Here is a 16,319-nt window from a genome sequence, read left to right on the forward strand (position 1 = left end):
AATCAGATCCTGAGAAAGAACCTGGAGGACTAAACAAGCTGGATGGACTGAATACCTTTTTTTGCTCCTATTTCTTACATTGTTTTGTTATCACTGCTCATGAGTAGATCATTAAATTACTGTGTGAGGGAAAAAGAATAGGATTAATATGCAAGCATATAAACATCACCAAAGGAACAATTTTCAGTGGGAATGACTCAAGTTTAATTATTAAACCTCTTTACTATTCAGTATAACACAATGCCATGCTTGTCACGCCTTTTAAATGCACTTTCACTTGTGGGCACACAGGGAAAAATGCAGGAAACTCACATTATAATCTACAGGATAAGTCTCACTGTGATCTGGGAACATTGTCACTAAAAAGTTTTTCATGGCTTTTTAAAAAGGTTTTTAGTCAAATAGCAGAGGTGATACTTGTGTTAGTGTTATTTCCGTGAAGTTACAGCAACAAGCCAATTAGTCAGTTTATCTGCTTGGACAGTTTTGAAATCAAATATTTATTCATTTAATATGAAGATTTTAGTTGTGATACTATCAGGTTACACTGTCACAAATGACAAATACTTAGTCACAGTTTTAATGTTTACAGACACTTAAACAGGTATGGGTAGCTTCAGCAGCTGTTATACTAACTCATTTGTTTTTATTTCATCTGTTACATTTTGAGTTTTGTGCTTTCCTTTTCCTTCAGATGAAGAATGTTTATGAGAAATCGCTTTTCTCCAAGTTTTACAAGCAATCAACCATATCTGACTTGAGGTATTGTGTTTCACAAGTGCATTCACTGTAAAGATCAGAGGCTGAATTCCTGGAATGCAGAATTTGTATGCAGTTGCCTAAACAGTGTTTTCTACATAAATGAATGACGCATACCAATTTGGGGTTGATTAGTGTTAGCATTGACAGAAAATTTCTGTCGACGATGTAGTTTTCTGAAATCATGTTCCTGGTATTCAGAAGTTCAAAGACAGTTTACAATCACCTGTTCAACAATGGTAAGAGTATCTACTGCGGCTTGGGAAGGCTCCAGGAACAAAATTTGGCACACTGGAACAACATTTTCAGGCCTTTTTGTTCTTAGTAACCACTAACAATTCAATGTTATGAGACATTTATCTCATTACAGTTGCCTCTAGCTCTGCTTTGTTTATGCCAGTTTAGGTAAAGAAAGTGGACATTGTGTTAATATTGTTATCTAGGGTGAATGTTATATTGTTACTACATTGTGCCTTCATAACAACAGGGATGATACTTCAAAAGTAATTCGCTTAGAGACATTTCAATGTGATAAGTTGGCATATAAATGCAGGCATTGGAGCAGGGCATCTCACTGCATGTTAATTGGACTTTTCCCTGCATCCTTCAGCTCAAAATTTTTTTGCCCTGTAAGTTGCTGAAAGTGCGAACTGATAACGGTGCAGCGAGAGTAACAGGGCCTCTGGGACCTTGGTGAATGACGTGACCAACAGTCTATCTCTTTAACCAATGTGATTTAAGGATTGAGAAATAAACAGAAGGAAGACTGAGAAGGAGAGTGAATTAGAGTGGGTGAATTCAATGTCAAATCAGGTGCAGAAAAAGAAATAAAGAGAGGGAAAGAAAGATTGGATTAAGAGAGAGAGAAAAAAAATGTAAAATTTAAAAATCTGATGTTTTAAAAATCTCAAATAATTCAATACCTGAAGGAATAAGACTCCACACTTTTAATTGTTCACTTTCTGGGCTAGAGAGTTTGATTGGTAGTCATTAACAATGATCACATTGTTAAAAGGGTGCTTACGCTATTAATTACTAGACTTTACTTTCTGTGGCGAGTTTAATGGGCAATTAATGTGCAAATACAGCAACTTCATAAAACTCACAGGGAGGATAAGGGCGAGATATTGTTTTTGCAAAGCTAACGGTGGAGTGGTGCAAATCGTCCAGCAACTTGCGGTGATTCGCAATTCACGGGGTATCTCTTCCTCGCCACAAGATGCTGGCCGATTTGCACATTAATAACGGCGTGCATCATTCACATGCCATTATTTTTTCAGCAAATTCCGGCCCATTATTTAATTTATGAACATACAAATAGGTTATTTCACAAACAAAAATGAGTCGCAACTTTTGTGAGAATACTGTCCTTTCACTTCTTTAATCAGATTTAAATGTAACCAAAACCAAGAGGACAGATCAAATATTATTCAATAACCTATCATGTAAACCAGTAAATAAATGTAAAATGTCTGAAATTGGAAACTCCATAGGGATGACACCAGTAAAAATTGAATCCATGTTTTGGGCACCAATTAAAATCATAATATAATGCTGACAAAAATAAGTATTTGTTATGAGTATGCTTCAGAACGTTACTTCTTATGTTTCTTATACAGTAACAACAACAATGGCGGTATTCTTGTTCACTTCTGGATTGTCTTTGTGGTCTCAAATGCGAAGACTCTGTTTGTATGTGAGGACTGTGTCAGCGCTGTCTTAAAGGACTCCATTCAGACAAGTCTGGTAAACCGCACATCGGTTGGGTACCTCCTTGGACTTCCTGTGGACATGGACTCAATTGTTGTTAATGGTTATTTTTTTAGTATTTTGTCTCTCACAGCTGTTGAAAATAGTATTTACCACAGTATATTATTTGATTGCTAATTGGAATCTGCTTCTGCTTGAAATTAATGTCACAAATTTTACAATTTTTTAATTACTATCCACACGCCATATAATAACAATATATAATTAAACTTTCTTGTTGCTGTAAGCATGGAAGAGGTTACATATGATTACATGCATAGAAATTTCAACATGGAAACGGGAGATTCAGTCCAACCAGTTTAAGATTTTTTGCATATTAGTTAATATCTGTAATTGAGCCAATTCCTGAAAACAATGAACTATATTCTTCTTGGAAATATATCTTCCCTGTATCTTATTAGAAATCATGCTTGAGGGTATATGTGAAGAATGTTAGAAAATCTAAGCCTTGAAATTATCCTCTAGGGTACGAGTGTACAAATTTTTAATATGTTTTTCTGAAATTCTTCCCTCCATTGTTTTAATGAAGCTGATAACCTGATATAATGGAAGTGTTTCATTTAAAGAGTAGAGAGGAGGTTCAGATCAATGAGTTAAGTGTTCATAATTCTAGTGTCTTATGGCATAATTTCAGGACCATAGTTTTTAATGGACCCTCTGGAAAACCCCAGATTTCTAACTGCTTACCTATGATAGACTCTGAGAATTATCTGTGCGTGCCTGCGCCTATGCATGTTGTATATGTGTATAGGTGAAAGGTTTCAAATCTTAATTGTATATATCTAGTCTACAATCTTAATACATTGGACTAAACTGCATACCCTGAAACATAAATAATTTTTAAACTTTTACTTTTGTAATTGATAGCTGGCCTCCGCTCAGATTACATTGCTACAGCTACAGCAGGTAAGATTTTTACTACTGAGCCAAAGCTGACATCTCTGTGAGGATCTACTCCTGATGTAGTCTCACTTATTCAGATTGAAGATTTGGCTCTATAATATTATAGGCCTATCACTAGCTTGCACTCCTGTCTAGCAAGGCATCACATAGGTAGAGGAGTCTTGCTGACTTACACTATAGAGTTTTCTGCTTAAATTCTTTGTATCCATTCTAGAAAGCGATAGCATTGTTAAAGAAATCTTGAATTTGAACTGAAATTGATCTGCTCCTTTAATAGGATTCTTTATTTTATCAATTTTTCTCTTTGCATATCTCTGGTGCGATTTTGGCTAATGTTATGGTAGCTAATTAACATTTCTACATATCAGGATGGATTTAGGTCAAGAAAAATGGGCCATAATGTTTCTTCTGGAGTTGGGTTGGCTTCCCAGTGTAATTCCACTGGATTGCAGCGGGAAACTTTGGGAGCTGCTCCCCACTAGCTCCCTGCTCACTCCCATCACTTCCAGGATTTTGCACTGGAAGTGATATTGGATGCACAATATGTTCACCTTTATGTGGCTGATTGTATTGCAATTGCATTCAAATGAGAGATCATCCAACCTATTTCCCATCACCTGCATCCTAGCAATACTGGTCGCTAGGATCGATGATGTGTCCAGGGTTGCTAGAGCTGGGGTGGGGGATGGTCCTTGAGAATTTAAAAGATAATTTTAACATATGCAGGATTAAGGTGTGTACATTAAGGTGGTATTTGATTTGTTTCTTTCTGCGTCCAGTGCTGGAGGTATCTAGCAACGCTACTATGCGGTAGGCACTCAAGACCTGCCACAGCTGTACTCTGCCTGCTCCCAGGCGGGCACCCTGGCAGAGGCCCAAGAGCCCAGCTAGTTTATGCAAAAATAGCCTGGCCCTGGAAAATTAGCTGGAGTCTCTCCAATTACTACTGAATAAGAGCAATGTTTACAGAACTTGTTCTCCTGTTATTGGCAACATTGTTATAGCTACTATCCTCCCATCATGAAATGTTTTCAAATCATTTCTGCTTCCAAATCAGCCAATTCCAACTTGAGAAGCTTTGCATTTTTTTTTCTTGACAACTCAGCTGAAAAAATTTCAGTGATAATAGCCTAGATTTTCTGAAATGGGTGTAGTTAATACCTGAACAGCTAGTGGTGGGGTTTAGACAGATTCAAATAGAAGTGTGCTGTTTGCACCTACTCTTCTACAGTTAGCTCATTTGCATAGTTTCAGGTGCAATTTTGGACAAGTGCGTGGAGTTCACTAGTGGTCCGAATAGAAGATGGCATGTAAGTGAAATTTAAAGGGAAGGGGAAAATTAAAGAGGAGTGTTGTAATAGGGGGACAGAAATTAAGATTAGATGACGTCTCAATACATTAGCAGCCTTTCCAAGGGCTGATGGGGAAAGCGACTAAAGTGACAGGTAAAAATGATGGGAAGGGCAAGCCAAGGTAAAGCATGAATCTGCAGGAAAGTTATGGAGCACTCAGTAGCCCATTTCATGTTTCATGGCTGATGAACTGGAGGTGGTGTTGCATGAGGTGGTGTGAGGATGGTGGCTTTCTGTGCCTCTCCACAACATCGTCCCCACAGGTCAGCATTGCAGCATATCTGCAAGGAGGTGGAGCCAAATTTCAGGCCACAGCTAACCATTACTGTTACTGGATGTGCGAGCCCAATGCTATAAGAGATGGCACAGCTCTGCATCTGGCTGTCTAATACGCAGACCCTCTGAAGATGGTCACTGCCAGTTCAGTTTGCCTGCAGATATGGTTGGTAGAATACTGGCAGGCATGGCCAATCAGAGGATGCAACCTGTTATTATTCTGGCATGTCTACTTTCTGGCAGTTTCCACTGAAAGCATACGGTGAATAGTGTTCTTCTGAGGAAGCATCCAAAATTATGGTGAGGCATTTGTATCTTAGTGGTATCATTGGATCTGCCGATCCAGCTTCCTCTGCGAAGAGAAGCCTTTGCATGCTCTACTTTTCTGCCAAAGCAAGGTCTAGCCACCTCTGCCTGCAGATGTGGATGTTTGGGTCCTGGTGGGTGGGCACAGGGTAGCTTTCGTGCAGACTGACGTAACTGGCATCTCTCTGTAAGCCCACTTCCTCTTTCACTTTCAAACTCCTCAGATGTGAGATTCCCATTGGGAAATGCAGGTTGGCCAGTATTAGTGAGGGAGGGTGGGTAATTAATAAACAATTAGCACAAAGTCTCATGAGAGCCTGAGTGCCATCAGAGAAAAAAAACTAGGAAAAACAATTAATAATTGACCAAAATATTGCAAATTCCATGTACTTAATTGTGCCATTAAATTATCTACCGCCACAGCTGATTCCCTAGTTAATGTGAAATCAGTATCCTTAGAAATGGTGTGCAGGATGTCCTCACCCCTAAATTAATATTTTAATAAAATGCCTGCCTGTTTAGGGTAGGTGCTTACAATGCTGCTGGTCTTCAGCCCTGGCAATTATGCCAACTGTGCAAAGTGGATTTCCAGTGAGACAGAACGCCCGCCCAGTTCCTGCTACCAGCTGCTCAATTTATGCTGTTACAACAGGTAGGCAGCAGCAGGAAACCTGGGCTAATACATCCGTCTGCTTTTATTTTTTGCTTAGGCTAAACATGCTCAGGCATTTGGTTTTACCAACCATCAAATTTTGCTTGTATTTCCGTGAGATTTAGTTTCCACTACTCACCAGTTGTCATAATAGGGACTGTAGTTCAAATCTAAAATGAAACACAGGTAGTTTGTCAGAGAGATATGGAAAGCACAAGAAGACAATGGGCCAGAAATTGCTTTCACAATAACAGTGAGCCCAACAGCGCTCATTGTTATTCGTGGCAAAACCGAAGAGCAAGTTCCAGCGACCGCACATGCACAGTCAAACACAGAAATCTGGAATTTGTTCCTCTTGGTTCGTCATTGATATGACAGCTTCGCCTTAAAGGGGCATTGCTGGCTACAATCAATAAAATCAATGGATCAGCACCAACTTGCTCTCCTGCCAGCTGGAAACTAACTAATATCGCCACAAAACAGGTACGCTCTGTTTTTAAAGTCTAAACTAAATTTTAACAGCGTGACGAGTCTTAATGACTGCCAAATAACCTCTCTGGCACTAAAAATTGATTTTTTTAAGATGTGGAGTCTCATTATTCCTGATCTTAATAGGTTTTGGACATATAAAAAAAATTTTAATTAAAAAATTAAAACTTTTTTTTTACTTTTCCCTTCTGTCCCTTTTAATTTTATCCTCTCTTTATTTCGCTTTCTCTATGTCATTTTATCATACCTTATCGGGCACATACGGGTTTTTACTCTGTGCTGTTTGTCTATGAACTGCACGTCCTGGTTCTCACAGCGTGGCTTGCTTCAAGCTGATTGGTTAAGGGGCCTTAGAGATTCTTTCACCAATCACACAGCCTGGGAAAGAGCGCTGATTTTATTTGAAGTCGCAGTTCAAGGAAGTTGCCGCCAAAAAATACGCAGTAACTTAGTGGGTGAATTTAAATCTAATGAGCGGCGAGCACTGCTGATTTGCCACTTGGAGCAATTTACGGGCCATTGTATGCAGTCATGGAAGTGATAGCTTTAAATTATCTGTTGAGGCAGGCTTGCTATCACCTCAAAGGAGAAAGCACATTTTTTTTCTGTTTTTAATTAATTTCCCTTGAAAAGAAAATACAAAATATTTCTTCTGAAGCCACTGCACAGTTTACACATGGTACTTAACCTTAAGTACGTTGGGGTAGTTAACACATGGTGCACACATTGGGAACAAAGTGCTCTTAGGGGGTCAAGATTATTTGACAGTGATCTCTGGGATTCGGCTGGGCAGGGGACATCAATGGTTTTACAAATATGGTGATGGGCCTTATGGGGTTAGTGCATTGTTTGTTTGGGACCACTAGTTATCTTGCAGCTCTACTCTGACTTTCTTGGGGTGGGGGTGGGGGTGGGGGGGGGTGGTTGCATGTGATCTGAGTCTGTGTGGGACGTGCCTGGCCACATGACCTTCCAGGAATGGGTTCCAGATTGCCTGTTATATCCCAAGTTCCAGGTGGCATATGTCCAACACATATTTCACTCACATGTTTGTTGTGAGGAGGGTTGTGCTCTGCCACAGTGGGGAATGTATCGTCTTGCAGCTACCAGTGCAGTTGTGCTAGCCTACAAGTTTCAGGGGGGTGGGTGGAGGGTTAGGTTGTTCATTAATGGGTGGGCCCAACAGGCACAGACTTAGATCTGCAGGGATTGTGAGGCCTGTCATGCTCTTTGCAGCCTATTTGGATTGCTACCCACAGCGGCTGCATGAAGTAAAGAGTATGTGTATCATTGGACTTTTTTGGCTGGAGCATCTCCAGCATCCATGCAGCAGGAAGGAATGTCATTGAGCTAGTCTGCTGATACCATTGTTATGACAAATTTGAAACCTACATGTGCCAAATGCATCTGGAAGTTCCCAATTGTGTTTAATTGGAGAAAGGATTGATAGGCCTTGAAGGATTTTAAGGAGACGCAGACCTTATTTGCTACTAAATTATTCTTTTTTTATATTTTTAATTTATACAGATAGTAATTGTGTAATATTATATAGCTGTAGTGTAATTATGGAAGATCTTTTACTTGCTGAAACTTTCAGTCTTTTAATATCCATGTAGAGCCAACTTTTCAGTCAACATGGGTGATGGTGCTGGAGCAGTCTTGGCATTCAGGAAGCAAAATACTGCGGATGCTGGAAATCTGAAATAAAAACAGAAAATGCTGGAAATACTCATCAAGTCAGGCAGCATCTGTGGAGAAAGAAACAGAGTTATCATTTCAGGTCGAAGACCCTGCGTCAGAGCCATCCTGGAATCTTGGAACTCCCTACCTAACAGCAATGTGGGAGAACCTTCACCACATGGACTGCAGCGGTTCAAAAAGGCGGCTCGCCAATACCTTTTCAAGGACAATTAGGGATGGACAATAAATGCCGGCCTCGCCAGCGACGCCCACATTCCATGAATGAACAAAAAAAAGAACAGTTAACTAAAATGTTAACTCTGTTTCTTTCTCTACAGATGCTACCTGACTTGTTGAGTATTTCCAGCATTTTCTGTTTTTACTTTGGCATTTGCGAGCTGGTTAATCAGGCAGAGATCCACATTGCAGGATCTCTTTTGTGTGAAAGATATTATAATACATTTAAATGAAGCACACAGTGATTTTCTGTCTGCTTACGATGGGATCACACTGTGCAATCCTTTCCCTCATTTGCAGTGGGCTTGAGGGAAGCTCTGAGTTTCAGTGGAACTGTTAAAGGGGCTTAGGCTTTTCACCTCATTTTCTACTTGTTTCTTTATTTAATGGCCATTTTAATGAAAAAAATGAATGTATGTATTTTAAAATATAATTGTGGAGGACATTTAACCAGGACAGGAGGTATCATTAATGTGGAAAATTAACCTGAACATTGTCAGCTATTTCACTGGAAAGCCAATTGTATTTGAAGCAATTACAAGAGTTCAGCAGAACGGAAAGAATTGAAAAAAAGGATGTGTAAAAGGGTTTCTTTGAATACAAATTTTCGTGCAAATTTGAGGAGTGACAAAGCATTTAAGTGTCAACTACAGAACCCCAGTTGGCAAGTCAAATTAGTTAATGATGGGGTTCATTTTGAAGTGCCTCAAATGCAGTATTTCATAGTTAAATTGGTTGAAAGGATGTGTCGTATAAAGTGTGCATGTATGGGAAGATTGGGGAATGAGAGGGAAAAGCGTACAATAAAATTTACTTTAAGTCAAAATATCTCTCATTTTATTGTTTTCAGGTTCTAAATATGTTATAGATAAGTATGCAGAACAGGCTGGCATTCACGTTCCTTTAAACTTCTCTGCTGCCTCTGGACGAGTAAGCTGCCACTTCAAGCTCACTTCACTGCTAGGACATGTCATTCGCCTCTCTCTCATCTCCCTGCAGATTGAACCTGACAGTTGTGTCACAGATTCACTCAGCATTTATGACTCTCTCATGCCTATCAGGAGTAGGAATTTGTATCGGTATGTATTCCAATTTCAGTGCTTCAAATATTTTGGATAACTGAGTCTGTTAACTGATCAATTTCACATTTCTGTTGATTTTACATTAAAATGTACGCGGTATACTAAATAGTCACATATAATGTGTAAAGGTTATCTTTCATCTTACATGGTCCGATGATAAACCAAACATTTGAATAATCTTGTAAGAAAGCATCTTACACAATTGTATTGTATCTGCACATTTCTGTGCAAAATAGAAATGTAAGCCTAGTAATTACTGTTGGAGATATTAGCTGATGAATGCTTAATATATTTGGATGACATTCCTTTGTCACCTATTAACCTAGTTGTTTTAAATGGGTTAACACATCTGCTAAACTAATAGACAAAGTAACATCTTATAATGTAACAAGCATTCACCCATTAATATTAGCAGCAGTAATTTCTAGGCTGTAGACTATCACCTAAGGCTACAGAAAGTTTGAAGATATTTGGCAGTTAGCAAAATCTTAGAAATAAGTTGGAAACAAAGATAAAATAAAGAAAAAGTGGACAATTGTTAGTAGATATTTTGCAAATAAAATTATGACAGAAGTCAACAGTACTTGGGAGAAGAACCAGCCTTTGACAGAGGAGAATAGAGATGAAGCCTGGAACAGGCATGTGAGACCTGGGAAAGTTGAGCGCGGTTCTATTTTATCAGAATTCAACTCAATTTATGCTGCAACTTAAAGTGCTCTTGCACAGAGTACAAGAGTGCCATTACAATATGGAAATGACTTAAATTACTCCTCATGTGATTTCCCATTGTTTATAATGGGATCACACTGTGCACTTAGCCTGGCTATTTAGAGTCTCCATAAAGGGAAGTTCTATGTCTAAATATATATATTTTCATTTCTATTCAGTAGCCTTTAAGTGTTGTTTTTACTGATTTTTTTTTGTAGGATGGTGTTAGTCCTGAGCTTGGGGATGCCTGTGTATTCACCAGTCTGCATATTCTTATAAGCAAGGGCGACTAGGGTAGCTCCTCAGAGGAAGTCAAGTGTTTGTCAGGACTGGAGGCTGTCCTCCAGTTCCAGTCCCTTGTACTGTGTGTGATCTTGTCCTGCAAGCAGAGAAATAGGCTTGAGGTTTTGTAAGTTGATGGAGTGCATGCAGTGACAACCATGTTCCCAATCCACAGCTTATTCTATGTATTACTAAGTGACCATACATCAAACAGCTAGGTTATATTTAAATGATTTGCTGTTTGAAGCCTTTATAAGATGTTGGGGTTTCAGTTGTAACTTGTAACTTGAATGTGTGGCTTTAAGTGTTGCAGCAGCACCGGATATTATGCTTCCCTTGCTTCTGTGAGTTCTCAGCAGGAGACCCAATCCAGGCCAGGAACTTGACAAGCAGGTTAAATTATGGCTGACCCCATTGATGGGCTAGGCAATGTACAGTAACCTTCAGGGACAAAGCCAACCTCACAGTGTTTGGGCAGAAATGGCACTAACCTTGGAAAATCAACCCTTTTAAGTAACCACCTATCTGTCGGTTGCAGGAAAATTTAACTCTGAGGTATTAATTATTCATTACATTTAGTTCAAATTTCATGTCCATCTGGATAGCCCATTGATTATGTCATATTATATTTACCTTTTAGGAACAGGATACGTCAAAAAAGCTTGCTGTATATATAGCTCCTAGTTGTTTACAGTATGTTACTTGAGAGCAAGCTAAATAATGTAACAAGAAATAACATATTATAACCTAAACTCCTTTGTGAATTGTCTCATAGTAACATAGTAATATTTTGGAAATGAGAAGACCATTGGTTCATCCAGCTTACTCTTCCAAACTCTCATCAGTTTCCTTATTGTGATTCTTAAAATAATAGCCCTGCTTCCCTTTTCCTCATAGGAATTCATTTGGTCCTTTTTAAAAACCTGCTATGGTTTTCTATTCCATTCGCCTAACTGGTAATCTGTTCCATGAATCTTATCACCCTCTTAACTGTGTCCCCTAATCCTTGGATCCTTTTTTCCTCCACTTCCTCTCATGCAGTCTGCACCACTCACCTACGGTGATGATGTCCTGCAATGCCAAACAGGTTAACTCTCCTTCCGCCCACTTCCTGAGCAACAGTTCCACAGCTGTGTCCGTGAAGTGGGTTGTTGATGGCTACCGTTGCTCTCTTATTTCAGCAATGAGGATTTGCAGGCTCTGCTTAATGTTTCACAGCAATGTCTCCCACTATCGTAGCCTTTAAAATCTGTAGCTGCACCAGATGTTACACTTCACATTAAGCTGGCTCCCAGCAGGAATCATAATATAGGGAAGGAGCTTGCTGATAATGCTTAACTAGGGATAACATTGGAAGATCTGACACATGGTTATAACATCAACTTGCATTTATATATTGCTATTAACGTGGAAAAATGTCCCAAGAAAATTCACAAAGAAAGGGATGGATGGTGAGCCATCGTGAGAAAATTAAGAGAAATGACCGAAGGCTTGGTCAAAGGGATGGGATTTATGGAGGCATTTAAAGGTGGAGAGAGAGGTACAGAGGTGTAGAGATTTAAGGAGGGAGCTCCAGAAAGTATGGCTGGGGCAGGTGAAGGCTTTGCCACCAATGGCGGAGTGAATGGAAGGCGAGGGGATGCACAGATGCTCAAAGTCAGGATACCGGAAGGCATATGAGGGGAAGTAACTGTGAAGGAGGTTGCCAAAGTTGGGTGGGGCAAGCTCATGAAGGGATTTGTGGATGATGATGAGTTTAAATTCATTATGTTGGGTGCAGGGAGGACAGAGGTGATGGGTGAAAAGGACGTAGTGTGGGTCAGAATATGAATGGTGGAGTTGCAGACAATTTGGAATTTATGGATAGTGGAGGTCTGGAGGCCAGTGAGGAATGGGTTTGAGAAATCACGTTTAGGCAGAGGTGGAGTGGAGTAGAGGGTGGGGTGGGCGATGTTGTTGAGATGGAAGTAAACGGTATTGGTGATGAATAGGACATGAGGTTTGAAGCTCAGCTCTGGGATGAACAAGTCAGCCTTTGGCTCTCAAAAAGACCACAACAGAAAACCGTCCTTCACAACTCATTAATAAGTTACACAAAATTGAACTTTTGAAAATAGGGCCTAAAGACAGCATTTTTAAAATTTTAGTTAATATTAAAATGCTACTTGTACAATCACAACACTAGAAAATTATACCTTTTTTTTTGTCAGACAATCTTTCTCTTCATTGTGGCACAAATCTTTGATCTATGCTACAATGAATGATGCAATGTACGCGCCAAAATTCAACTTCAGTTTTGCAGTCCTGTGAAAGATGTACAAAATCTTTGTGCAGACAAAACACTTATTTTACACATTTGAATGCTGCTTGCAATTGAGGTATGAAAACATGAAATCAATTTATTTCTTGTAGATTGTTTTACATTACAATCATAGATAATAGATGTCATTCAATTTAATAGGACTTTCTAAAATACGAACTATAACCAATGCTTACTCAAGCATTTAATGAGTTTAAATTTGTTTCTGTCATTGATATCATAAGTGTGAGGTGGTGTATTTAGGACGAATAAAGAGGCCACTTACTGCTTGGATAATAAGAGTCTAAATGGGGTAGAGAAGCAAAGGGATCTAGGGGTACACATTCACAAATCACTAAACATTGCGATGCATAATAAGGCTATAAAAAAAGCAAACCAAGCACTGGGGATCATTTCTAGAGGGATAGAATTGAAAAGCAGAGAAGTTATGTTAAACTTGTATAGAACTTTGGTTAGACCACACTTGGAGACAGTTCTGGTCTCCATATTATAAAAAGGATATGGAGGCACCGGAGAAGGTGCAAAAAAGATTCATAAGGATGATGCCAGAACGGGGAGGGTATACTTATCGGGAAAGGCTGAACAGGCTGGGGCTCTTTTCTCTAGAAAAGAGAAGGCTGAGGGGTGACCTGATGGAGGTCTTTAAGACAATGAGAGGTTTTGACAAAGTAGACGTAGAAAAAATGTTTCCACTTGTGGGAGAGTCCAAAACTAGAGGTCATAAATATAAGATAGTCACTAATAAATCCACTGGAGAATTCAGGAGAAATCTCTTTACCCAAAGAGTGGTAAGAATGTGGAACGCACTACCACAAGGAATAGTTGAGGCAAATAGCATAGATGCATTTAAGGAGAAGCTAGATAAGCACACGAGGGAGAAAGGAATAGAAGGATCTGCTGGTAGGGTTAAATGAAGAGGGGTGGGAGGAGGCTCGTGTGGAACATAAACGCCGGCATAGACCAGTTGGACCAAATGGTGTGTTTCTGTGCTGTAGACTCGATGTAACTCGATGATGTCTTTTTATTCCAGAGCCTGCGAACCCTTTGGTTCTTTCCCAGTTTCCTTTGTATCTACTGGCAATGGCATGTTTCTGTCATTCAAATCCCTCAGAGTAGACGGAATAAAAGAAATAAATGGATACTTTGAAGCAATTCCCAAGGAAAGTAAGTTGTAAAACAACTTTAGCCACATATCTGCATTGTAGCTCTCATAAAATTTTATTGAACTCTGTGAAACCTGTTAAGACCTCAAAAAAATTACTGCTCTCTTAGCCTAATTCGCAGTGAAATGAATCAACAACATAAAACTAGCCATAATTTATAACTAATATGACACTTTCATTCATGGTGCATTTCTACTAAGATCAATATAATTCCATTTCAAGCAGTTTTATCACAGAGCTGGCCACCTTGGTGCCATATTTGTTTACCTTATAGGGTTACGTCCATCTGCAGTGTCAGTCATTTATGCAGTAAGATTGTGACAATTCTATGAGGTAAACTGAGTATTAATGCACAGGTCCTGGTTTACTGAATCTTCCCTGAGCAGCTTATTATAATTGTACTCATATTTAAAACAAAATTGACATTTGTGAAAGTTTGCTGGATATTGTGTGCTGATGCATGTACAAATATTTTTAAAATATTATATATTATTTTATTTTTAGTCTGGCCACCCAGTAGGAGTGATAGAGAAGGGAACTAACCAGAGGACAGGAGGGCAGGAACACAGGAATTCATATTTATTAATAATGGGCTGATACCTATCCCTGAAAAGTGTGCCTGGTTTAAATCAGTGCTAATTCCGCTCCAAAAGCCTGGGCAGCCATTTGGAGCAAACAAAGGAAAGGTTACAAATCTGATCTTTTGTCAGAAGGGCAAATTGGGAAATCGAAATGTGATACTGGTGAATTAAGGGCAGATCTTCTAAAATTCTCAGTAAGCCACATTATTTAGTTAGTCTAGAGAGAAGCACTTAGTGCAAATTCATATGGGTTGAAGTTGATATATTGGATTCGGCTGCACAGTGTCTGTTTCTTGGGTGCTAAATGGTCTCGTAAGCCTCCAATATGATGAGCACACGCTCATTACAAGCCAGAAGTGTGCCACCCGCCATATTGGTAAAGGCCAACAAATTGGTGTACAATGCCTATATCTGAATCAGGCGTTAGTCCCTTTGGATATGCAAATAAGGGGCATAATGCCGGTTAGAGGCTCCCACTGCAAGATTGGTTTGCCCTGAGTGCACAGCTGCACTTAGGAAAACCAGGCCTACATGTGGCCTAATGGGTTTTCCTGCTATTTTGCTGCGTACCCTCCACCCCCAATTTGGGACAGGATAACGGAGGAAAACCAGGTCTATGCATACAAAAGCCAACTTATCCATTTGAATACAGTATTGTCATTACATGAACTGGGCTTATGTAGTGTGTATGGAAATATTTATGTAATGTATCCGAATACATACTAGTCGATCTTCTTATCTTTCCACCGTCTGCAGTACTAATGGCTTTCAGAGTGTGCCTTCCAAATAAATCTATTCTTCTTTCCAAACATGATATGAGCTGTTTGTGTTGATACCTATCAGCTTCTGTCAGTGTCAGTTTGGCTGAGTGGCAGCACTCAGCTCTGAGTCAGAAGATTGTGAGTTCAAACCCAATCTAGGCTATGCTTCAGTGTAGTGCTGGGGGAGGGGTGGTGCTGGGGGTGGGGGTGGGCGGTGGGAGGGAAAGTGCTGTATCATTGGAGATGTCATCTTTCAGATAAGACATTAAACTGAGGCTCTGTCTGCCTGTTCAGGTGGACATAAAAGATCTATAGTACTAATTGAAAAAAGGAGTTCTCTAATGTCATTGCCAACATTCCTCCATCTATCAACACCACCAAAAAAACAGATTAACTAGTTATTCATTGCATTTGCTGTCTGTGGGACTATGCTGTGTGCAATTGGCTGCCACATTTGCCCACATAACAACAATGACAACACTACAAAAAAAAATGTTTATGGAGCACTTTGAGAGGTTGTGAGGATGTGATAAAATGCAAAATGAAAGTCAGTTCTTTCTTTCACTACTTGCTCCATGCTGTTCCCTGCAATTATTGTCTCAAACAGAAAAGCAGTGGGAATTGACACAGGTTGATTTCGCCCATTGAAATTCAAAACTGTAGTACATTACAGCTTGTATATTTGTGCTAATTTCACGTCTACCTCACTTGTTACATCCTTATTTAACATTTGTCCGTGTTACTAGTATAGTGCTTTTACATATAAAAACTATGGTTGGATTTTAACTGGGTGTGGGGTTCAGGCGGACAGATAATTGGGTGAGTGCCAAACCCACTTAGCATCACCAGTTTGAGGCCTGGGCTATTTTAATTGTCATGCCTCATTTACATCCTACCAGCCAGCTGCCCACCTGAAATGGGTGGAAAGAGATAGCTGCCAGACTGGATGGCTGGTCAAAATCACATGGCCCAGAGGCCAGCTGGAAGGTAAGTGACAG

The 16,319-nt window shown here is 39.6% G+C and overlaps 1 protein-coding gene across 1 annotated transcript in view; it reads left to right on the forward strand.

The window, feature by feature from the left end:
* Window positions 1-16,319, forward strand: part of tmprss7 (transmembrane serine protease 7) — a 61,241-nt gene that overhangs the window by 10,176 nt on the left and 34,746 nt on the right. Inside the window, exons 4-8 of the mRNA XM_067993048.1 lie at window positions 695-762; window positions 2,379-2,572; window positions 3,397-3,435; window positions 9,275-9,503; window positions 13,847-13,980. Of these exons, the coding sequence (XP_067849149.1) occupies window positions 695-762; window positions 2,379-2,572; window positions 3,397-3,435; window positions 9,275-9,503; window positions 13,847-13,980 (664 nt within the window). The remainder of the gene's footprint in view (window positions 1-694; window positions 763-2,378; window positions 2,573-3,396; window positions 3,436-9,274; window positions 9,504-13,846; window positions 13,981-16,319) is intronic.

Source organism: Heptranchias perlo, chromosome 11 (assembly GCF_035084215.1).
Source record: "Heptranchias perlo isolate sHepPer1 chromosome 11, sHepPer1.hap1, whole genome shotgun sequence".
Taxonomy (NCBI): Eukaryota; Metazoa; Chordata; class Chondrichthyes; order Hexanchiformes; family Hexanchidae; genus Heptranchias; species Heptranchias perlo.